The 25,922-nt window shown below is 43.9% G+C and overlaps 1 protein-coding gene across 3 annotated transcripts; it reads left to right on the top strand.

The window, feature by feature from the left end:
* Positions 1-2,767: 2,767 nt before the first annotated feature.
* Positions 2,768-24,030, top strand: fktn (fukutin). Of its 3 annotated transcripts, XM_090233590.1 has the most exons (11): positions 2,787-2,879; positions 5,654-5,768; positions 5,953-6,391; positions 6,477-6,533; positions 8,498-8,698; positions 10,067-10,344; positions 10,740-10,872; positions 12,979-13,108; positions 17,550-17,683; positions 20,772-20,896; positions 21,611-24,030. In XM_090233590.1, exons 3-11 carry the CDS (start codon positions 6,290-6,292, stop codon positions 21,822-21,824), a joined length of 1,374 nt encoding a protein of 457 aa, XP_090089716.1. In that variant the 5' UTR covers positions 2,787-2,879; positions 5,654-5,768; positions 5,953-6,289; the 3' UTR covers positions 21,825-24,030. The 3 variants fall into 3 exon arrangements, with proteins under 3 accessions (XP_090089715.1, XP_090089716.1, XP_090089717.1); XM_090233589.1 differs by lacking the exon at positions 5,654-5,768 and having other exon boundaries at positions 2,768-2,879; XM_090233591.1 differs by lacking the exon at positions 5,654-5,768 and having other exon boundaries at positions 2,801-2,879; positions 6,245-6,391.
* Positions 24,031-25,922: the final 1,892 nt, after the last annotated feature.

Below are 25,922 nucleotides of genomic sequence, written 5' to 3'. Positions count from 1 at the left end.
TAGCTACTTGTTTTAAAACAATGAAAGATCTAATTGTTAGAAAGAATGAATGTATCTGCTACATTTATGAGAATAATACATACATTTACCTACCTTATCAATCTCGAAGACGATATACTAATTTATCACTCAAAAAAAGCGTTATGAAGGGAGCGCATCACAAACATCTTTCTAGGGTGTCGATGCTATCCTCCTCCCAATACAGCCTCCTCCAACACCACAGGTAGGAGAAGGGTATCCATCTGCTACGGGGAAGTTTTACTCTGATGTCAAATCGACTCATATTGTTGCTAGCTAGCTACCTCAGCTGTTGTCCTAGGTAATATGCTACTGAACCGGGGCACTAGCATATTGACATGCATATGTTGTATTATAAAACAGCACCGTATTCCCCTAAAATTACAAGTGTTTGGGGCAAATCATCAGTTAGCTAGGTACCCATCACATGATTTGTGCAAAAATATGATAGCTCACTTTAGCTAGCTAAGCGTTAGCCAGTCAGTCAGTGGCGCCGACAGATTGAAACTGGTATTAACAAAATGTGTTTCACTCTATTACATAAAACATGACATTGCTAACTAAAGTTTTTTTTAATATGTTTAATGAATAAGTTAGACACCCATCAGACACATTTGGTAGGTACTGTAGCTAGCTAGATAACTTGGTTTCCATTTCCCAACAGTTACTGGTCTTGTAACTCATGTGTTTACCAGAAACGGCTTCTGGGAAACTGTTTGCCTGATAAATATTATTGTTGCCAAAGGTTTGCCGCAGATTCACCACTAGTGGCAAATGTTTGCAAACTTCTGGCACATTTTGTGGCACACTGTTTAGTTTGCAGCAAATTTGCCAAAAGAATGCGGGAAGCTATTTATTTTTTTTAACTGATAACAATCTATCCAAACTGCAGTGGCCATTTTAATGAATGGACAGAGATCTGTTACAAAACACCAGAAAACGTAATGATATTGAGAGATTTTTAATCCCAGCCTTTGATACTGGGTAAACCGACAAGGTAGGGAGTAGAGGTGTCCCCAACTAAAACAAATCTTGGTCCACCGAGTGACGTCTCTTTTTTTCCGACCTTTTACATTTTCAAACGTGTATTTTTCTATATATAAAAACACCATGTGTAAAAATATATATATATATATTATAACTATATGCACTGAGCTTGTCTGATACTTTAAGCACACAGTTTGATTAAATAATTCAGACACAAATGACTCGAGGAAGCCTGACGGCAATTGATTTGGGCCTGGCTCTGACTTGCCGCTCTGTGTCAAACAAAGACCGCTAGTGCCTGTAACCCGGGCAGATCTCTCTCTCTCTCTCCGCCCAACCATACGATAAACACTGTGTATGTGCTGAAGCTGCAACATAATTACACAACTGTAGGGCCGCTACACTACACTACCCTCTGTAGCGCCTTATGGTCGGAGCCCGAGCGGTTGCCGTACCAGGCGGTGACGCAACCGGTCAGGATGCTCTCGATGGTGTAGCTGTAGAACTTTTTGAGGATCTGGGGACCCATGACAAATCTTTTCAGTCTCCTGAGGGTGGAAAGGTGCTGTCGTGCCCTCTTCACAACTATCTTGGACCATGATAGTTTGTTGGTGATGTGGACACCAAGGAACTTGAAACTCTCGACCCGCTCCACTGCAGCCCCGTCGATGTTATTGGGGGCCTCTTCGGCCCTCCTTTTCCTGTAGTCCACGATCATCTCTTTTGTCTTGCTCACATTGAGGGAGAGTTCACTGGTTTTCCAAAAATTAAGTTTGAAGGATGCCGGATCTTAATTCCGGGACCAGATTCGAATTAACGCAACTCTAACACGTCACATCCTCAACTGGGATTTTGGGAAAACCAGGGAATTTAATTAAGTTCCAGTAATTTTGCAACCCTTGTTGCGCCATTGTTCTGACATAATTTAACCATATGAATCAGTCCAATGAGACGGGCGCGAATATGATTGGTGACACCATGAAAACCTTTTTTTTTTAATTTTTTTACTTGTTGCCAATTGTGCAACTCTTGTTCTTGAATGTATTTAGTTACTTAGTTGTTCCTCAAACTTGAACTCCAGATATGCAATTTCCTGCGAAATGCCTCGTTTCACACTCCCTCATCTGATTGGTCGAGTTGGCGGCTTCTGACTTTGTGGCTGTGATAACTAGTGACGACCAGAAGACGGTCATGACTGGAAGGAAACCAGCATTTATCTAATTAACATCAACCGCTAACCTTTACCTAAATATCCTAACCTGCTACTCGAGTTATCCTAACTTGCTGGGTAAATTCTCCTAATTTGCTACGAAAAATCTGTTTCTGAATTGAATTAGACAAAAGCTGTTTCCATCGAGCCAAGACCCCACCAGGCAGCTCAGCCCAGACGGCCTGCCGAGAGCTTCAAAGCGACTGCCTGACTGATTGACAAATCACATTGCATCATAAATACCTACTCAACATTATTTGTAGATCAGTCAGTCACAATTTACCCATGATACATTGCGGTTTTAACGCTCTGGCCAATAAAATGCTTGCACCAGCTGACATGGATTTCAGAGTTTAGCTCAATTATTGTGTGGCTGTTTATTGAATGACTGTTTATTGTAATGTGGGACATATGAGTCAGTCACCTTGCTGTTTTCCTTCACACTGTCATAGAATGTCATAAAACAGACAGAAGAGGTTAGTTGTAAATATATTTGGTCATACTCTCTCAGAATACAGCGTGTACTCCAGCCCAGCAGGAGGCGATGTGACTAGATGTTTCCTGATGCTGAACAACATCACTGTCCCGGAAGAAGTCAGTAGTTTGTTTAGGTTTTATTTATTTTGTCGGACGTTGAAGCTACACAGAGACTAAACTGGCTTTGGTAAGTGAACATGTAATTCACTAATGTTACATCTTGGACCATCATTATCCAGTTAGCTGGCTTTTTCCAACCTCGGTTTATCAGGATATAACCTTGTTTGTTTGCTGGGCCCACCGCGCCGGTAGCATCGTACCGTTATTGATGTGCGAGTACTGTCATGTCTTCTCTCGGTTACACTAAATGTAGCTACTTCAAAGTGACGTGTGTTAACATGAAAATCAGTGCTATATTTTGGGCTGAAGAGTAACGTTAGATATTTTATTTTACCTTTATTTAACCAGGTAAGCTAGTTGAGAACAAGTTCTCATTTGCAACTGATAAAGGATAGCAGTTCGACACGAACAACACAGAGTTACACATGGAATAAACAAACACACAGTCAATAATACAGTAGAAAAAAAGTATATATACAGTGTGTGCAAATAAGGGAGTTAAGGCAATAAAGTAATTACAATATAGCAATTAAACACTGGAATGGTAGATGTGCAGAAGATGGATGTGCAAGTAGAGATGCAAAATAAATAAATACAGTATGGGGTTAGGTGGATAGATGGGCTGTATATGTAACAGTATAGACTTTACGTCCGTCCCCTCTCCCCAACCTGGGCGCGAACCAGGGACGCTCTGCATACGTCAACAGTCAACCCATCGCTCCAGAAAACCCGCGGACCTTGCAGAGCAAGGGGAACAACTACTTCAAGGTCTCGGAGCGAGTGACGTCACTGATTGAAACGCCACTAGCGCGCACCACCGCTGACTAGCTAGCCATTTCACATCGGCTACATATACAGATGGGCTATGAACAGGTGCAGTGATCTGTGAGCTGCTGCTCTGACAGCTGGTTCTTAAAGCTAGTGAGGGAGATGGGAATCTCGAGCTTCAGTGATTTTTGCAGTTCGTTCCAGTCAGTGGCAGCAGAGAACTGTAAGGAAAGGCGACCAAAAGAGGAATTGGCTTTGGGGGTGACCAGTGAGATATACCTGCTGGAGCGCGTGCTACAGGTGGGTGATGCTATGGTGACCAGCGAGCTGAGATAGGGCGGGGCTTTACCTAGCAGAGACTTGTAGATAACCTGTAGCCAGTGGGTTTGACGACGAGTATGAAGCGAGGGCCAGCCAACGAGAGCGTACAGGTCGCAGTGGTGGGTAGTATATGGGGCTTTGGTGACAAAATGGATGGCACTGTGATAGACTGCATCCAGTTTGTTGAGTAGAGTGTTGGAGGCTATTTTGTAAATGACATCGCCGAAGTCAAGGATCGGTAGGATGGTCAGTTTTACGAGGGTATGTTTGGCAGCATGAGTGAAGGAGACTTTGTTGCTAGTGTTAGTTTTATTTTTAAGAGCAGTTGGAGGCCACGGAAGGAGAGTTGTATGGCATGGAAGCTTGTCTGGAGGTTAGTTAACACAGTGTCCAAAGAAGAGCCAGAAGTATACAGAATGGTGTCGTCTGCATAGAGGTGGAACAGAGACTCACCAGCAGCAAGAGCGACATCATTGATGTATACAGAAAAGAGAGTCGGCCCGAAAATTGAACCCTGTGGCACCCCAATAGAGACTGCCAAAGGTCCGGACAACAGGCCCTCCGATTTGACACACTGAACTCTATCAGAGAAGTAGTTGGTGAACCAGGCGAGGCAATCATTTGAGAAACCAAGGCTGTTGAGTCTGCCGATAAGAATATGGTGATGGACAGAGTCGAAAGCCTTGGCCAGGTCGATGAATACGGCTGCACAGTGCTGTCTTTTATCGATGGCGGTTATGATATCGTTAAGGACCTTGAGTGTGGCTGAGGTGCACTCAGGACCAGCTCGGAAACCAGATTGCATAGCAGAGAAGGTACGGTGGGATTCGAAATGGTCAGTAATCTGTTTGTTAACTTTGCTTTCAAAGTCCTTAGATAGGCAGGGCAGGATGGATATAGGTCTGTAACAGTTTGGGTCCAGGGTGTCTCCCCCTTTGAAGAGGGGGATGACCGCGGCAGCTTTCCAATCTTTGGGGATCTCAGACGATACGAAAGAGATGTTGAACAGGCTAGTAATAGGAGTTGCAACAATTTCAGCAGATAATTTTAGAAAGAGAGGGTTGATTTGTATGGGTCCAGATTATGTAGCTCTTTCAGAACATCAGCTATCTGGATTTGGGTGAGGGAGAAATGCTGGGGGCTTGGGCGGGTTGCTGTGGAGGGTGCCGGGCAGTTGACCGGGGTAGGAGTGGCCAGGTGGAAGGCATGGCCAGCCTTACAAAAATGCTTATTGAAATTCTCAATTATCTTGGATTTATCGGTGGTGACATTGTTTCCTAGCCTCAGTACAGTGGGCAGCTGGGAGGAGGTGTTCTTATTCTCCATGGACTTTACATTGTCCCAGAACCTTTTGGAGTTTGTGCTACAGGATGCACATTTCTGTTTGAAAAAGTTAGCTTTTGCTTTCCTAACTGCCTGTGTATGTTGGTTCCTATCTTCCCTGAAAAGTTGCGTATCACGGGGGCTATTCGATGCTACGCCACAGGATGTTTTTGTGCTGGTCAAAGGCAGACAGGTCTGGAGTGAACCAAGGACTATATATATTCCTGGTTCTACATCTCTTTGAATGGGGCATGCTTATTTAAGATGGTGAGGAAGGCACTTTTTTAAAGAATAACCAGGTATCCTCTACTGTCGGGATGAGGTCAATGTCGTTCCAGGATACCCCGGCCAGGTTGATTAGAAAGGCCTGCTCGCAGAAGTGTTTTAGGGAGCGTTTGACAGTGATGAGGGGGGATCGTTTGTTCCCAGACCCATTACGGATGGAGACTATACAGTACCTATACCAGGGATGGGAAACTTTGATGGTGGTGGGGGCCAGCAATCAAATCTGAACTCATCATGAGGGTTCCGCAGTGGCTCGCAGGTTAGCATACCCACATTCATACCCACCTTCATACCCACATTCGTACCCACCATCATACCCACCATCATACCCACCATCATACCCACCATCATACCCACCATCATACCCACACATGTAGTCAGACTTTGCCTTTCTCTCTCTCTCACTCTCTCTATCTCTCTCTTTCTCAATCTCTCTCTCTCAGTATCCCTGCCATCTGATGAACATGGTTAGAGGGCCACCTCAACACTACTACTGCTCTACCACAGTAGAGGGCCACCTCAACACTACTACCGCTCTACCACAGTAGAGGGCCACCTCAACACTACTACCGCTCTACCACAGTAGAGGGCCACCTCAACACTACTACCGCTCTACCACAGTAGAGGGCCACCTCAACACTACTACCGCTCTACCACAGTAGAGGGCCACCTCAACACTACTACCGCTCTACCACAGTAGAGGGCCACCTCAACACTACTACCGTTCTACCACAGATGACATCTTTGGCTCTGCTGTGCCAGAGCAACTAAGGAGGACTGATGCTTCGCTTTAACAAAACAGCGGTTCTGGCCCTCCTCATCGCTACCAGCTCTGTTTTCCTCCTATTCCAGCTCTATCACTACAGACAGCATGTCTCTCAGGTGAGTTGAACTTGACAACCATAAGTTTGCTGTAGAAGGTGTGTGTGTGTGTGTGTGTGTGTTTTAACTTTTGATTTTGTTCTAGAATGGACCACATATGTTTGGAAGGACAGTTCATCTGTCAGGAAAGGATACTCAGTGGGTAAGCTATTTCTAGACTAGACCTTCTAGTCAATGACCGTTTTCCCCACAAATAAGCAACACAGTTGAAGTCGGAAGTTTACATACACCTTAGCCAAATACATTTAAACCCAGTTTTTCACAATTCCTGACATTTAATCCTAGTAAAAAATTCCCTGTTAGGATCACCATTTTATTTTAAGAATGTGAAATGTCAGAATAATTATTTATTTCAGCTTGTATTTCTTTCATCACAATCCCAGTGGGTCAGAAGTTTACACACACTCAATTAGTATTTGGTAGCGTTGCCTTTAAATTGTTTAACTTGGGTCAAACGTTTCGGTAGCCTTTCACAAGCTTCCCACAATAAGTTGGGTGAATTTTGGCCCATTCCTCCTGACCGAGCTGGTGTAACTGAGTCAGGTTTGTAGGCCTCCTTGCTCGCACACACTTTTTCAGTTCTGCCCACATATTTTCTATAGGATTGAGGTCAGGGCTTTGTGATGGCCACTCCAATACCTTGACTTTGTTGTCCTTATGCTATTTCGCCACAACTTTGGAAGTATGCTTGGGATCATTGTCCATTTGGAAAACCCATTTGCGACCAAGCTTTAACTTCTGATGAACTACTGATGTCTTGAGATGTTGCTTCAATATATCCACATACTTTTACTACCTCATGATGCCATCTATTTTGTGAAGTGCACCAGTCCCTCCTGCAGCAAAGCACCCCCAACATTATGCTGCCACCCCCGTGCTTCACGGTTGGGATGGTGTTCTTCGGCTTGCAAGCATCCCCCTTTTTCCTCCAAACATAACGACGGTCATTATGGCCAAACAGTTCTATTTTTGTTTCATTAGACCAGAGGACATTTCTCCAAAAAGTACGATCTTTGACCCCAGGTGCAGTTGCAAACCGTAGTCTGGCTTTTTTTATGTCGGTTTTGGAGCAGTGGCTTCTTCCTTGCTGAGCAGCCTTTCAGGTTATGTTGATATAGGACTCGTTTTACTGTGGATATAGATACTTTTGTACCTGTTTCCTCCAGAATCTTCACAAGGTCCTTTGCTGTTGTTCTGGGATGGATTTGCACCTTTCGCCCCAAAGTACCTTAATCTCTAGGAGACAGAAAGCATCTCCTTCCTGAGCGGTATGACGGCTGCGTGGCCCCATGGTGTTTATACTTGCGTACTATTGTTTGTACAGATGAACGTGGTACCTTCAGGCGTATGGGAATTGCTCCCAAGGATGAACCAGACTTGTGGAAGTCTACAATTTTTATCCGAGGTCTTGGCTGATTTCTTTTGATTTTCCCATGATGTCAAGCAAAGAGGCACTGAGTTTGAAAGTAGGCTTTGAAATACATCCACAGGTACACCTCCAATTGACTCACATGATGTCAATTAGCCTATCAGAAGCTTCTAAAGCCATGACATCATTTTCTGGAATTTTCCAAGCTGTTTAAAGGCACAGTCAACTTAGTGTATGTAAACTTCTGATCCACTGGAATTGTGATACAGTGAATTATAAGTGAAATAATCTGTTTGGAAACAATTGTTACTTGTGTCATGCAAAAAGTAACAGACTTGTCCTAACAGACTTGTCCTAACAGACTTGTCCTAACAGACTTGTCCTAACAGACTTGTCCTAACAGACTTGCCAAATCTATAGTTTGTTAACAAGGAATTTGTGGAGTGGTTGAAAAACAAGTATTAATGTCTCCAACCTAAGTGTATGTAAACTTCCCACTTCAACTGTATTATCAAATCGTATTGGTCTCGTACAAAGGGTTAGCAGATGTTATTGTGAGTGTAGCGAAATGCTTGTATACAGAATGACTTTCCGCTAATCTTTGAATATAATTTATGTTGGGTTAAAATGATGAATAGTCTATTTGAGTAACCTGTTAATTTCCAGTCCTCTGAGCCATATGTTGAAATGGGTATGTTGTTGTTGTTGTTGAATCGGAACCCTGTCGACTAATACAGCAGGTGGTGAAGAAGTTCATGGGTCTGGTCCATAAGTACAACATGCCAGTGTTCCTGGTGGACACAGCCTCCCTAGGCCTCCTGTCTCAGGACTCTATGCTGCTGAGAGACAGTCTGGTTAAAGAACCCCACTGTACTTTCCTCTGCACTAACAGAGACGTCCTCACCTTCGCTCTGCTCAACAACCTTTGGAAATACGACGTAAGGAATTAAGTGACACTCGGCTATAGATAACAAGAGCTAGATATAGAGCTAGATGTAGAGCTAGATATAGAGCTAGATATAGAGCTGCAGAGCTGGATATAGAGCTAGATATAGAGATGTAGAGCTAGATATAGAGATGTAGAGCTAGATATAGAGCTGTAGAGCTAGATATAGAGCTGTAGAGCTAGATATAGAGCTGTAGAGCTAGATATAGGGCTAGATGTAGAGCTGTAGAGCTAGATATAAGGCTAGATGTAGAGCTGTAGAGCTAGATATAGAGCTAGATGTAGAGCTGTAGAGCTAGATATAGAGATGTAGAGCTAGATGTAGAGCTGTAGAGCTAGATATACAGCTGTAGAGCTAGATATAGAGCTAGATGTAGAGCTGTAGAGCTAGATATAGAGCTAGATGTAGAGCTAGATGTAGAGCTGTAGAGCTAGATGTAGAGCTGTAGAGCTAGATGTAGAGCTGTAGAGCTAGATGTAGAGCTGTAGAGCTAGATGTAGAGCTAGATGTAGAGCTGTAGAGCTAGATATAGAGCTGTAGAGCTAGATATAGAGCTAGATATAGAGATATAGAGCTAGATATAGAGCTATAGAGCTAGATATAGATGTAGAGCTAAATATAGAGATGTAGAGCTAAATATAGAGATGTAGAGCTAGATATAGAAATATAGAGCTGTAGAGCTAAATATAGAGCTGTAGAACTAGATATAGAACTGTAGAGCTAGATATAGAGTGAGATGTAGATATATAGAGCGAGATGTAGAGTGAGCTATAGAGCTGTAGAGTGAGATATAGAGCTAGATATTGAGCTGTAGAGCCAGATATAGAGATGTAGAGCTAGATGTAGAGATATGGAGCTAGATGTACAGATAGAGCTAGATGTAGAGATACAGAGCTAGATGTACAGATAGAGCTAGATGTAGAGATATAGAGCTAGATGTAGAGATATAGAGCTAGATGTAGCGATATGGAGCTAGATGTACAGATATAGAGCTGTAGAGCTAGATATTGAGCTGTAGAGCCAGATATAGATATAAAGAGCCGTAGAGCTAGAATAAGAGCCGTAGAGCTAGATGTAGAGATATAGAGCTAGATGTAGAATTGTTTGTCTAATAATGTGCTCATTTGATTCTAAGCAGAGCTTTGTTTTCATTATAGTTGATAACGTCATTGTAGTGATGTGTTTGACTCCTCTGACTTGTCCACTGGTTATTTGAGCAGAAGCCTGGGTTTTATTCATTAGTCCACACCGTAGCTAGATGTTTTTCAACGGAAAATGAACTATTGGACACGTTTCTGTCCTTTTTCTTCCATTTGGTGCCTAATGAACACGACTCTGGTATCTGTCTGTTGTGATCAGGCTGGTTTGGTGGCAGCAGCTGAAGAGAAGGGCTTTGAACTGTTGGAGGTGCGAGGGAAAGACCCTCGATTGGTCAGCATGGACGACCTATCAGGAAACGAGATCCCCCTCCACTTCCTGTTCCGTCTCCAAGGTTACGTGGTCCATGTGGTGGTCCTGTACGAGCGCAGCGGGAACTACCTGTGGCATGGCGTCCTGCGACTCAAACCAAACATGGACAGGAAGTTCGCCCCCTTCAGAAGGCTGGACTATGGCCGCAACGCTGGCGCCTATGACAGGTAGGTAGACACCAGGAGTGTGTATTCATTAGTTGTGTATTCACATAGTAGCACACCGTAGTAAAACCTTTTGAAACAGTACTTTTTGCAACGGAAACAATAGTATCTTATTGGATAAGTAAAAGTTAGTCCCGTCCCGTTTTGTCCCGTTTGGTTTCTAGTGAATACATCCCAGCCCTTTTTTCCTCTGTACCTGCTTCTTCTGTAAAGAAGAATAGAATATAGAATAGTCCAGAAACCACATCGGAAATGGTCAAACGTGCTCTTGACAAGTAGTACAGTACATTATAACTTCATCAGACTGCGTTCTACCTGCAGACGCTGAGTATTTGTCAGTAACCACAGGAGGCTGGAGATTGCAAGAAAACTTAGCTTGGTTGTCTCTCTCCCGTCAGGCCAGAGCTGGTACTGACCACGTTGGACGGGCTGGATGTCCGGATCCCCAGGAACATCTCTGGATTCCTGACTGAATATTCCCAGGCTCGTTTTCTGGAGTGTAGATACAGGGATGCACGCTCCTTCTTCCAGGTCTGTGGTTACATGTCTCACTTTCGTAGCGTGCCTCACTGTTTTACAAAATGTTGTCACGTTACAGCCTTATTATAAAATTGATTCAATTGTTTTTTCTCCCCTCATCAATCTATACACAATACCCCATCATGACATCACAATACCCCATCATGACATCACAATACCCCATCATGACATCACAATACCCCATCATGACAAGGCAAAAACTGTTTTTTTTTTTTTAAATGTGTGCTAATTTCTATCACATTTACATAACTATTCAGACTCTTTACTCAGTACTTTGTTGAAGCACCTTTGGCAGTGATTACAGCCTTGAGTCTTCTTGGGTATGACGCTACAAGCTTGGCACACCTATATTTGGGGAGTTTCTCCCATTCTTCTCTGAAGATCCTCTCAAGCTCTGTCAGGTTGGATGGGGAGCACTTTGCTGCACAGCTATCTTCAGGTCTCTCCAGAGATGTTCAATCGGATTTAAGTCCGGGCTCTGGCGTGGGCCACTCAAGGACATTCAGAGACTTGTTCCAAAGCCACTCCTGCGTTGTCTTGGCTGTGTGTTTAGGGTCGTTGTCCTGTTCGAAGGTCAACCTTCGCCCCAGTCTGAGGTCCTGAGCGCCCTGGAGCAGGTTTTCATCAAGGATCTCTCTGTACTTTGCTCCGTTCATCTTTCCCTCGATCCTGACTCGTCTCCCAGTCCCTGCTGCTGAAAAACATCCCCACAGCATGATGCTACCATCACCATTCTTCACCGTAGGGATGGTGCCAGGTTTCCTCCAGACGTGACACTTTGCATTCAGGCCAAAGAGTTCAATCTTGGTTTCATCAGACCAGAGAATCTTGTTTCTCATGATTTGAGAGTCTTTAGGTGGCTTTCGGCAAAATCCAAGCAGGCTGTCATGTGCCTTTTACTTAGGAGTGGCTTCCGTGTGGCCACTCTACCGTTAAGGCCTGATTAGTGGAGTGCTGCAGAGATGGTTGTCCTTCTGGAAGGTTCTCCCATCTCCACAGAGGAACTCTGGAGCTCTGTCAGAGTGACCATTGGGTTCCTGGTCACCTCCCTGACCAAGGCCCTTCTCCCCCGATGGCTCAGTTTGGCCGGACGGACAGCTCTAAGAAGAGTCTTGGTGGTTACCAACTTCAGTTATTGGGAACCTTCAATGCTGCAGAAATGTGTTGGTACCCTTCCCCAGATCTGTGCCTCGATACAATCCTGTCTCGGAGCTCTACGGACAATTCCTTTGACCTCATGGCTTGGTTTTTGCTCTGACATGCACTGTCAACTGTGGGACTTTATGTAGACAGGTGTGTGCCTTTCCAAATCATGTCCAATCAATTGAATTTATCACAGGTGCACACCAATCAAGTTGTAGAAACATCTCAAGGATGATCAATGGAAACAGGATGCACCTGAGCTCAATTTAGAGTCTCATAGCAAAGGGTAGTTATGTAAATACGTCATTTCTGTTTTTAACTTTTAATACATTAGCAAACATTTCTAAAAACCTGTTTTTGCTTTGTCATTATGGGGTATTGTGGTGTGTGTGTGTGTGTGTAATAATAATATTGATTCCATTTTGGAATAAGGCTGTAACGTAATAAAATGTGGAGAAAGTCAAGGGGTCTGAATACTTTCTGAAGGCAGGACCCATAGTGCCCATAGGAGTCAAAGGACCCATAGGAGTCATAGGGCCCATAGGACCCATAGTAGTCTTAGGACCCATAGGGCCTTTGGACTTTGGTTTAGTCCACTAGCTGAGTGTTGTTCCCTGCCGTTGAATCAGCTGTATCTCAAGTTTGACATTAAGATTCCAGCCTTTGGTTTAGTCCACGACATCTAACCAGGGTTGTTCCCTGTTGGATCAGCTGTATCTCAGTTTGACATTAAGATTCCAGCCTTTGGTTTAGTCCACGACATCTAACCAGTGTTGTTCCCTGTTGGATCAGCTGTATCTCAGTTTGACATTAAGATTCCAGCCTTTGGTTTAGTCCACGACATCTAACCAGTGTTGTTCCCTGTTGGATCAGCTGTATCTCAGTTTGACATTAAGATTCCAGCCTTTGGTTTAGTCCACGACATCTAACCAGGGTTGTTCCCTGTTGGATCAGCTGTACCCTGATGACGCGTCTCCTGAGGCAATGAACTTCAGAATGAAGGCTAAGGCTCTGCTCCACCTAGCTGCCAGGATCCTCACTGAGCTCCGAGTCCCCTTCTGGCTGAGTAGTGGTACCTGCCTGGGTAAGACTCTACATAACAACAACCCTACATAACCCTAACTCTACATCATAACAACTCTACATAACCCTAACTCTACACCATAACAACCCTACATAACCCTAACTCTACATAACAAAAACCCTACATAACCCTAACCCTACATAACCCTAACTCTACATAACAACAACCCTACATAACCCTAACTCTACATCATAACAACTCTACATAACCCTAACTCTACACCATAACAACCCTACATAACCCTAACTCTACATAACAAAAACCCTACATAACCCTAACCCTACATAACCCTAACTCTACATAACAACAACCCTACATAACCCTAACTCTACATCATAACAACTCTACATAACCCTAACTCTACACCATAACAACCCTACATAACCCTAACTCTACATAACAACAACCCTACATAACCCTAACTCTACATAACAACAACCCTACATAACCCTAACTCTACATAACAACAACCCTACATAACCCTAACTCTACATAACAACAACCCTACATAACCCTAACCCTACATAACAACAACCCTACATAACCCTAACTCTACATAACAACAACCCTACATAACCCTAACTCTACATAACAACAACCCTACATAACCCTAACTCTACATCATAACAACTCTACATAACCCTAACTCTACACCATAACAACCCTACATAACCCTAACTCTACACCATAACAACCCTACATAACCCTAACTCTACATAACAACAACCCTACATAACCCTAACTCTACATAACAACAACCCTACATAACCCTAACTCTACATAACAACAACCCTACATAACCCTAACTCTACATAACAACAACCCTACATAACCCTAACCCTACATAACAACAACCCTACATAACCCTAACTCTACATAACAACAACCCTACATAACCCTAACTCTACATAACAACAACCCTACATAACCCTAACTCTACATAACAACAACCCTACATAACCCTAACCCTACATAACAACAACCCTACATAACCCTAACTCTACATAACAACAACCCTACATAACCCTAACTCTACATAACAACAACCCTACATAACCCTAACTCTACATAACCCTAACTCTACATAACAACAACCCTACATAACCCTAACTCTACATAACAACAACCCTACATAACCCTAACTCTACATAACAACAACCCTACATAACCCTAACCCTACATAACAACAACCCTACATAACCCTAACTCTACATAACAACAACCCTACATAACCCTAACTCTACATAACAACAACCCTACATAACCCTAACTCTACATAACAACAACCCTACATAACCCTAACTCTACATAACAACAACCCTACATAACCCTAACTCTACATAACAACAACCCTACATAACCCTAACTCTACATAACCCTAACTCTACATAACCCTAACTCTACATAACCCTAACTCTACATAACAACAACCCTACATAACCCTAACTCTACATAACAACAACCCTACATAACCCTAACTCTACATAACCCTAACTCTACATAACAACAACCCTACATAACCCTAACTCTACATAACAACAACCCTACATAACCCTAACTCTACATAACAACAACCCTACATAACCCTAACTCTACATAACAATAACCCTAACTCTACATAACAACAACCCTACATAACCCTAACTCTACATAACAACAACCCTACATAACCCTAACTCTACATAACAACAACCCTACATAACCCTAACCCTACATAACAACAACCCTACATAACCCTAACTCTACATAACAACAACCCTACATAACCCTAACTCTACATAACAACAACCCTACATAACCCTAACTCTACATAACAACAACCCTACATAACCCTAACTCTACATAACAACAACCCTACATAACCCTAACTCTACATAACAACAACCCTACATAACCCTAACTCTACATAACAACAACCCTACATAACCCTAACTCTACATAACCCTAACTCTACATAACAACAACCCTACATAACCCTAACTCTACATAACAACAACCCTACATAACCCTAACTCTACATAACAACAACCCTACATAACCCTAACCCTACATAACAACAACCCTACATAACCCTAACTCTACATAACAACAACCCTACATAACCCTAACTCTACATAACAACAACCCTACATAACCCTAACTCTACATAACAACAACCCTACATAACCCTAACTCTACATAACAACAACCCTACATAACCCTAACTCTACATAACAACAACCCTACATAACCCTAACTCTACATAACAACAACCCTACATAACCCTAACTCTACATAACAACAACCCTACATAACCCTAACTCTACATAACAACAACCCTACATAACCCTAACTCTACATAACAACAACCCTACATAACCCTAACTCTACATAACCCTAACTCTACATAACAACAACCCTACATAACCCTAACTCTACATAACAACAACCCTACATAACCCTAATTCTACATAACAACAACTCTACATAACAACAACCCTACATAACCCTAACTCTACATAACCCTAACTCTACATAACAACAACCCTACATAACCCTAACTCTACATAACAACAACCCTACATAACCCTACAAAACAACAACCCTACATAACCCTAACCCTACAAAACAACAACCCTACATAACAACAACCCTACATAACCCTAACCCTACCTACATTATCACTCCCTATAGTATCATTACCTGCAGTATCACTCCCTATAGTATCATTACCTGCGGTATCATTACCTACGGTATCATTACCTACAGTATCACTCCCTATAGTATCACTCCCTATAGTATCACTCTCTACAGGTTAACATGGCTTTCGTCTCTACTCCCTATAGTATCACTCCCTATAGTATCACTCCCTATAGTATCACTCTCTACAGGTTAACATGGCTTTCGTCTCTACTCCCTATAGTATCACTCCCTATAGTATCACTCCCTATAGTATCACTCCCTATAGTATCACTCCCTACAGGTTAACATGGCTTTCGTCTTTACTCCCTATAGTATCACTCCCTATAGTATCACTCCCTATAGTATCACTCCCTACAGGTTAACATGGCCTTCGTCTCTACTCCCTATAGTATCACTCCCTATAGTATCACTCTCTACAGGTTAACATGGCTTTCATCTCTACTCCCTATAGTATCACTCCCTATAGTATCACTCCCTATAGTATCACTCTCTACAGGTTAACATGGCTTTCGTCTCTACTCCCTATAGTATCACTCCCTATAGTATCACTCCCTATAGTATCACTCCCTATAGTATCACTCCCTACAGGTTAACATGGCCTTCGTCTCTACTCCCTATAGTATCACTCCCTACAGTATCACTCCCTATAGTATCACTCCCTACAGGTTAACATGGCCTTCGTCTCTACTCCCTATAGTATCACTCCCTATAGTATCACTCCCTATAGTATCACTCCCTATAGTATCACTCCCTATAGTATCACTCCCTACAGGTTAACATGGCCTTCGTCTCTACTCCCTATAGTATCACTCCCTATAGTATCACTCCCTATAGTATCACTCCCTACAGGTTAACATGGCCTTCGTCTCTACTCCCTATAGTATCACTCCCTACAGTATCACTCCCTATAGTATCACTCCCTATAGTATCACTCCCTACAGGTTAACATGGCCTCCGTCTCTACTACCTATAGTATCACTCCCTATAGTATCACTCTCTACAGGTTAACATGGCTTTCGTCTCTACTCCCTATAGTATCACTCCCTACAGTATCACTCCCTATAGTATCACTCCCTATAGTATCACTCCCTACAGGGTAACATGGCCTTCGTCTCTACTCCCTATAGTATCACTCCCTATAGTATCACTCCCTATAGTATCACTCCCTATAGTATCACTCCGTATAGTATCACTCCCTAGAGTATCACTCCCTACAGTATCACTCCCTACAGGTTAACATGGCCTTCGTCTCTACTCCCTATAGTATCACTCCCTATAGTATCACTCCCTATAGTATCACTCTCTACAGGTTAACATGGCTTTCGTCTCTACTCCCTATAGTATCACTCCCTACAGTATCACTCCCTATAGTATCACTCCCTATAGTATCACTCCCTACAGGGTATCATGGCCTTCGTCTCTACTCCCTATAGTATCACTCCCTATAGTATCACTCCCTATAGTATCACTCCCTATAGTATCACTCCCTACAGTATCACTCCCTACAGGTTAACATGGCCTTCGTCTCTACTCCCTATAGTATCACTCCCTATAGTATCACTCCCTATAGTATCACTCCCTACAGGTTAACATGGCCTCCGTCTCTACTACCTATAGTATCACTCCCTATAGTATCACTCCCTATAGTATCACTCCCTATAGTATCATTCCCTATAGTATCACTCCCTATAGTATCACTCCCTATAGTATCACTCCCTACAGGGTAACATGGCCTTCGTCTCTACTCATCTCTCCACAGGTTGGTTTCGGCAGTGTGGTATCATTCCCTACAGTAAAGATGTGGACCTGGGCATCTGGATTAAAGACTACAGACATGATATCTCTCAAGCTTTTCAAAAGGCTGGCCTTCCGTTGAAACACAAGTTTGGAAAGGTACGGTACGTTTCAAATCATACAGTGTACTATTAGACACATCATGTTGAGTCATTATGTGTGTTTCAAATGGCACCCTATTCTATAGTGCACTCCTTTTGACCTGAGTCCTGGTCACAAGTAGTGAACTAAATAGTGAATAGGGTGCCATTTCAGACGTATTCCCAGTCAACGTGTTGTATCTGTCTCTGTGGAGGATAGCCTGGTATCGTCCTTCCAGGGTTAATGTTGTTATCTGTCTCTGTCTCTGTGGAGGATAGCCTGGTACCGTCCTTCCAGGGTTAATGTTGTTATGTGTCTCTGTCTCTGTGGAGGATAGCCTGGAACTGTCCTTCCAGGGTTAATGTTGTTATGTGTCTCTGTGGAGGATAGCCTGGTACCGTCCTTCCAGGGTTAATGTTGTTATGTGTCTCTGTGGAGGATAGCCTGGAACTGTCCTTCCAGGGTTAATGTTGTTATGTGTCTCTGTGGAGGATAGCCTGGTACTGTCCTTCCAGGGTTAATGTTGTTATGTGTCTCTGTGGAGGATAGCCTGGTACTGTCCTTCCAGGGTTAATGTTGTTATGTGTCTCTGTGTAGGTGGAGGATAGCCTGGAACTGTCCTTCCAGGGTTAATGTTGTTATGTGTCTCTGTGGAGGATAGCCTGGTACCGTCCTTCCAGGGTTAATGTTGTTATGTGTCTCTGTGGAGGATAGCCTGGTACCGTCCTTCCAGGGTTAATGTTGTTATGTGTCTCTGTGGAGGATAGCCTGGTACCGTCCTTCCAGGGTTAATGTTATGTGTCTCTGTGGAGGATAGCCTGGTACCGTCCTTCCAGGGTTAATGTTGTTATGTGTCTCTGTGGAGGATAGCCTGGTACCGTCCTTCCAGGGTTAATGTTGTTATGTGTCTCTGTGGAGGATAGCCTGGTACCGTCCTTCCAGGGTTAATGTTGTTATGTGTCTTTGTGGAGGATAGCCTGGTACCGTCCTTCCAGGGTTAATGTTGTTATGTGTCTCTGTGGAGGATAGCCTGGAACTGTCCTTCCAGGGTTAATGTTGTTATGTGTCTCTGTCTCTGTGGAGGATAGCCTGGAACCGTCCTTCCAGCGTTAATGTTGTTATGTGACTCTGTGGAGGATAGCCTGGAACTGTCCTTCCAGGGTTAATGTTGTTATGTGTCTCTGTGGCGGTGGAGGATAGCCTGGAACTGTCCTTACAGGGTTAATGTTGTTATGTGTCTCTGTGTAGGATAGCCTGGTACCGTCCTTCCAGGGTTAATGTTGTTATGTGTCTCTGTGTAGGTGGAGGATAGCCTGGAACTGTCCTTCCAGGGTTAATGTTGTTATGTGTCTCTGTGTAGGTGGAGGATAGCCTGGTACCGTCCTTCCAGGGTTAATGTTGTTATGTGTCTCTGTGTAGGTGGAGGATAGCCTGGAACTGTCCTTCCAGGGTTAATGTTGTTATGTGTCTCTGTGTAGGTGGAGGATAGCCTGGAACTGTCCTTCCAGGGTTAATGTTGTTATGTGTCTCTGTGTAGGTGGAGGATAGCCTGGTACCGTCCTTCCAGCGTTAATGTTGTTATGTGTCTCTGTCTCTGTGGAGGATAGCCTGGTACCGTCCTTCCAGCGTTAATGTTGTTATGTGACTCTGTGGAGGATAGCCTGGAACTGTCCTTCCAGGGTTAATGTTGTTATGTGTCTCTGTGGCGGTGGAGGATAGCCTGGAACTGTCCTTACAGGGTTAATGTTGTTATGTGTCTCTGTGTAGGATAGCCTGGTACCGTCCTTCCAGGGTTAATGTTGTTATGTGTCTCTGTGTAGGTGGAGGATAGCCTGGAACCGTCCTTCCAGGGTTAATGTTGTTATGTGTCTCTGTGTAGGTGGAGGATAGCCTGGTACCGTCCTTCCAGGGTTAATGTTGTTATGTGTCTCTGTGGAGGATAGCCTGGAACTGTCCTTCCAGGGTTAATGTTGTTATGTGTCTCTGTGGCGGTGGAGGATAGCCTGGAACTGTCCTTACAGGGTTAATGTTGTTATGTGTCTCTGTGTAGGATAGCCTGGTACCGTCCTTCCAGGGTTAATGTTGTTATGTGTCTCTGTGTAGGTGGAGGATAGCCTGGTACCGTCCTTCCAGGGTTAATGTTGTTATGTGTCTCTGTCTCTGTGGAGGATAGCCTGGAACTGTCCTTCCAGGGTTAATGTTGTTATGTGTCTCTGTGTAGGTGGAGGATAGCCTGGAACTGTCCTTCCAGGGTTAATGTTGTTATGTGTCTCTGTGTAGGTGGAGGATAGCCTGGTACCGTCCTTCCAGGGTTAATGTTGTTATGTGTCTCTGTGTAGGTGGAGGATAGCCTGGAACCGTCCTTCCAGGGTTAATGTTGTTATGTGTCTCTGTGTAGGTGGAGGATAGCCTGGAACCGTCCTTCCAGGGTTAATGTTGTTATGTGTCACTGTGTAGGTGGAGGATAGCCTGGAACTGTCCTTCCAGGGTTAATGTTGTTATGTGTCTCTGTGTAGGTGGAGGATAGCCTGGAACTGTCCTTCCAGGGTTAATGTTGTTATGTGTCTCTGTGTAGGTGGAGGATAGCCTGGAACTGTCCTTCCAGGGTTAATGTTGTTATGTGTCTCTGTGTAGGTGGAGGATAGCCTGGAACCGTCCTTCCAGGGTTAATGTTGTTATGTGTCACTGTGTAGGTGGAGGATAGCCTGGAACTGTCCTTCCAGGGTTAATGTTGTTATGTGTCTCTGTGTAGGTGGAGGATAGCCTGGAACTGTCCTTCCAGGGTTAATGTTGTTATGTGTCTCTGTGTAGGTGGAGGATAGCCTGGAACTGTCCTTCCAGGGTTAATGTTGTTATGTGTCTCTGTGTAGGTGGAGGATAGCCTGGAACTGTCCTTCCAGGGTTAATGTTGTTATGTGTCTCTGTGTAGGTGGAGGATAGCCTGGAACTGTCCTTCCAGGGTTAATGTTGTTATGTGTCACTGTGTAGGTGGAGGATAGCCTGGAACTGTCCTTCCAGGGTTAATGTTGTTATGTGTCACTGTGTAGGTGGAGGATAGCCTGGAACTGTCCTTCCAGGGTTAATGTTATTATGTGTCTCTGTGTAGGTGGAGGATAGCCTGGAACTGTCCTTCCAGGGCCTGGATGTTAAACTGGACATTTTCTTCTTCTATGAGGAAACTGACGTTGTGTGGAACGGAGGAACCCAGGCTAAGAGTGGGAAGAAATTCAAGTAAGTCTCTGTTTTACTCTACTGTATGTTATAGAGCTGAGTCACTGTTGCTTAGTGATAGACTATAACAAACGACTGCTAAGAAGTCTTCAGTTCATTGAACGTCGGGCTTTAAAAAAGAATGTATAACTACAGTGGGGCAAAAAAGTATTTAGTCAGCCGCCAATTGTGCAAGTTCTCCCACTTAAAAAGATGAGAGAGGCCTGTAATTTACACTTCAACTATGACAGACAAAATGAAAAATGAAAAAATCCAGGAAATCACATTGTAGGATTTTTAATGAATTTATTTGCAAATTATGGTGGAAAATAAGTATTTGGTCAATAACAAAAGTTTATCTCAATACTTTGTTATATACCCTTTGTTGGCAATGACAGAGGTCAAACGTTTTCTGTAAGTCAAGGTTTTCACACACTGTTGCTGGTATTTTGGCCCATTCCTCCATGCAGATCTCCTCTAGAGCAGTGATGTTTTGGGGCTGTTGCTGGGTAACACAGACTTTCAACTCCCTCCAAAGATTTTCTATGGGGTTGAGATCTGGAGACTGGCTAGGCCACTCTAGGACCTCCAGAACTCCTTCATTGCCCGGGCGGTGTGTTTGGGATCATTGTCATGCTGAAAGACCTATATATATTATTATATAGTGTATATTTTAAAGATGTTTTTGATACCATACCAGACTTACTAACCAGAGTCTCCTACCCATTCTGTTAGGTATGTGTTCCCCAAGTTTACTCTCTGCTGGACTGAGCTGATGGACCTGAAGGTGCGTGTCCCCTGTGAGACGGTAGACTATGTATCAGCTAACTATGGTCCTACCTGGAACACACCTGTAAAGACCTGGGACTGGAAGAGCTCTCCGCCCAACGTGCAGGACAACGGGGTGTGGCCTGTCAGGGAGTGGGATGAGGTCATCCAGGTGTACTGACATACTGCTACACTACATATGAGTACACTTAAACCACACGGAAGGAAATGGACTGAAACAGGGAGGGACTGTCGATTGGGACTGTCGATTGGGACTGTCGATTGGGACTGTCGATTGGGACTGTCGATCGGGACTGTCGATCCTGTTTTTGTACATTTTGCTACGGCGTGCACTATACGACCCTGAGTACACTCTTCCGAAGTACACTACACCTGAAAACCCCACACCAAAGTAGCAACTCTAAAGACTACTACTAAGGGTGTGAGTCTGAGCTGCTGGCTTACCATTGGCTGCTGGCTTACCATTGGCTGGTGGCTTACCATTGGCTGCTGGCTTACCATTGGCTGGTGGCTTACCATTGGCTGGTGGCTTACCATTGGCTGGTTGGTTGTGAACTGCAGACCACCAATACTGGACTCTCGTCCTCCTTTGGACTGAAGCAACTGTCGATTGATATGTAATATGTGTTCCTTGTTTGAAATACTGTATTACGTTGACAAAAAGATGCCATAGACATTTTAATAGCTACTGACATTACTTACTACTGACATGTTGGGTAGGCCCAGGGTAAGGCCATATTACGGCCATGCTTACTTGATATCGTGTTATTATGGCCTTGGTTACTTGATATCGTGTTATTATGGCCTTGGTTACTTGATATCGGGTTATTACGGCCTTGGTTGCTTGATATTGGGTTATTACGGCCTTGGTTACTTGATATCGGATTATTACGGCCTTGGTTACTTGATATGAGGTTATTACGGCCTTGGTTACTTGATATCGGGTTATTACGGCCTTGGTTGCTTGATATCGGGTTATTATGGCCTTGGTTACTTGATATTGGGTTATTATGGCCTTGGTTACTTGATATCGGGTTATTACGGCCTTGGTTACTTGATATCGGGTTATTACGGCCTTGGTTACTTGATATTGGGTTATTACGACCTTGGTTACTTGATATCGTGTTATTACGGCCTTGGTTACTTGATATCGGGTTATTATGGCCGTGGTTACGGAGTATTACGGCCTTGGTTACTTGATATTGGGTTATTATGGCCTTGGTTACTTGATATCGGGTTATTACGGCCTTGGTTACTTGATATCGTGTTATTATGGCCTTGGTTACTTGATATCGTGTTATTATGGCCTTGGTTACTTGATATCGGGTTATTACGGCCTTGGTTGCTTGATATTGGGTTATTACGGCCTTGGTTACTTGATATCGGATTATTACGGCCTTGGTTACTTGATATGAGGTTATTACGGCCTTGGTTACTTGATATCGGGTTATTACGGCCTTGGTTGCTTGATATCGGGTTATTATGGCCTTGGTTACTTGATATTGGGTTATTATGGCCTTGGTTACTTGATATCGGGTTATTACGGCCTTGGTTACTTGATATCGGGTTATTACGGCCTTGGTTACTTGATATTGGGTTATTACGACCTTGGTTACTTGATATCGTGTTATTACGGCCTTGGTTACTTGATATCGGGTTATTATGGCCGTGGTTACGGAGTATTACGGCCTTGGTTACTTGATATTGGGTTATTATGGCCTTGGTTACTTGATATCGGGTCATTGTGGCCTTGGTTACTTGATATCGGGTTATTACGGCCTTGGTTACTTGATATTGGGTTATTACGGCCTTGGTTACTTGATATCGGGTTATTATGGCCTTGGTTACTTGATATCGTGTTATTATGGCCTTGGTTACTTGATATCGGGTTATTACGGCCTTGGTTACTTGATATCGGGTTATTACGGCCTTGGTTACTTGATATCGGCTTATTACGGCCTTGGTTACTTGATATTGGGTTATTACGACCTTGGTTACTTGATATCGTGTTATTACGGCCTTGGTTACTTGATATCGGGTTATTATGGCCGTGGTTACGGAGTATTACGGCCTTGGTTACTTGATATTGGGTCATTGTGGCCTTGGTCACTTGATATCGGGTTATTACGGCCTTTGTTACTTGGTGGCAGGGTAGCCTAGTGGTTAGAGCGTTGGACTAGTAACAGGAAGATTGCAAGTTCAAACCCCCGAGCTGACAAGGTACAAATCTGTCATTCTGCCCCTGAACAGGCAGTTAACCCACTGTTCCTAGGCCGTCATTGAAAATAAGAATTTGTTCTTAACTGACTTTCCTAGTTAAATAAAGGTTAAATAAATATTGGGTTATTATGGCCTTGGTTACTTGATATCGGGTTATTATGGCCTTGGTTACTTGAATTGCTAGGTGGTGGTGATGACCACGGACTGAACTTGATTATTGGGTGTGTCCCAAATTGTACCATATTTCCTACGTAGTGCACTATATTGGGAGTGGACATTATGTTCATATTTTATATATTTTATGCCTCTTGTGTTTCAGGAATCATTGGATTTGCCGACAAATCGTATCTTACTTTCCTTTGTATTGAGTTTTGTCATCGTTGTTGAAGGGAACTATGATCACGCTAGCCTGAGTTCTAGCCTGAGTGCCAGTCTGTCTGTGCTGTCATGCCAACTCCTTGTCACTCATTTAGATTGACAATGACAGCATTGGAGTTATCAAGAGAACAAACTGATCTGGGACCAGGCTATGCTCACCAGCTGACAACTCCAATTTTTTTAAATTATTAAAAGCTTTGACATGATGAGACCGGTCAGAAATATGCAGCGTCCCATAAAACAACCCAGACCAGAACCGTAGGCCTGATCCCCGACAACGACGAGACAGCCTATAGGGAGGAGGTCAGAGACCTGGCCGGGAGGTGCCAGGTCAACAACCTCTCCCTCAACGACGAGACAGCCTATAGGGAGGAGGTCAGAGACCTGGCCGGGAGGTGCCAGGTCAACAACCTCTCCCTCAACGACGAGACAGCCTATAGGAAGGAGGTCAGAGACCTGGCCGTGTGTTGCCAGGACAACAACCTCTCCCTCAACGACGAGACAGCCTATAGGGAGGAGGTCAGAGACCTGGCCGGGAGGTGCCAGGTCAACAACCTCTCCCTCAACGATGAGACAGCCTATAGGGAGGAGGTCAGAGACCTGGCAGTGTGGTGCCAGGACAACAACCTCTCCCTCAACAATGAGACAGCCTATAGGGAGGAGGTCAGAGACCTGGCCGTGTGGTGCCAGGACAACAACCTCTCCATCAACGTGATCAAGACAAAGGAGATGATTGTGGACTACTGGAAAAAAAAGGACCAAGCACGCCCCCATTCTCATCGCCGGGGCTGCAGTGGAGCAGGTTGAGAGCTTCAAGTTCCTTGGTGTCCACATCACCGACAAACTAAAATGGTCCAAGCACACCAAGACAAGAGAAGAGGGCACAACAAAACCTATTCCCCCTCAGGAGACAAAAGATTTGGCATGGGTCCTCAGATCCTCAAAAAGGTTTTACAGCTGCACCATCGAGAGCATCCTGACTAGTTGCATCAATGCCTGTTATGGCAACTGCTCGGCCTCCGACCGGAAGCCACTAGGGAGGGTAGTGTGTACGGCCCGGTACATCACTTGGGACAAGCTTCCTGCCATCCAGGACCTCTATACCAGGCTGCGTCAGAGGAAGGCCCTAAAAATTGTCAGACTCCAGCCACTCTAGTCTTAGACTTTTCTCTCTGCTACCGGTACCAGAGTGCCAAGTCTAGGTCCAAGAGGCTCCTAAACAGCTTCTACCCCCAAGCCATAAGACTCCTGAACAGCTAATCAAATGGCTACCCAGACTATTTGTATTGCCCCCCTCTTTTACACCACTGCTACTCTCTGTTGTTATCATCTATGCATTGTCACTTTAATAACTTATGTACATATTACCTCAACTAACCGGTGCCCCGGCACATTGACTCTGTACCGGTACCCCCCTGTATATAGCCTCCACATTGACTGTACCGTAATACCCTGTATATAGCCTCCACATTGACTCTGTACCGGTACCTCCCTGTATATAACCTCCACATTGACTCTGTACCGGTACCCCCCTGTATATAGCCTCCACATTGACTCTGTACTGGTACCCCCTGTATATAGCCTCCACATTGACTGTACCGTAATACCCTGTATATAGCCTCCACATTGACTCTGTACCGGTACCTCCCTGTATATAACC

This window comes from Oncorhynchus mykiss, chromosome 5 (genome assembly GCF_057628025.1).
Source record: "Oncorhynchus mykiss isolate SJ-2025 chromosome 5, ASM5762802v1, whole genome shotgun sequence".
In the NCBI taxonomy this organism is placed as follows: Eukaryota; Metazoa; Chordata; class Actinopteri; order Salmoniformes; family Salmonidae; genus Oncorhynchus; species Oncorhynchus mykiss.
Note: the sequence above shows the minus strand (reverse complement) of the source record. Positions and strands in the feature narration are given on the sequence as shown.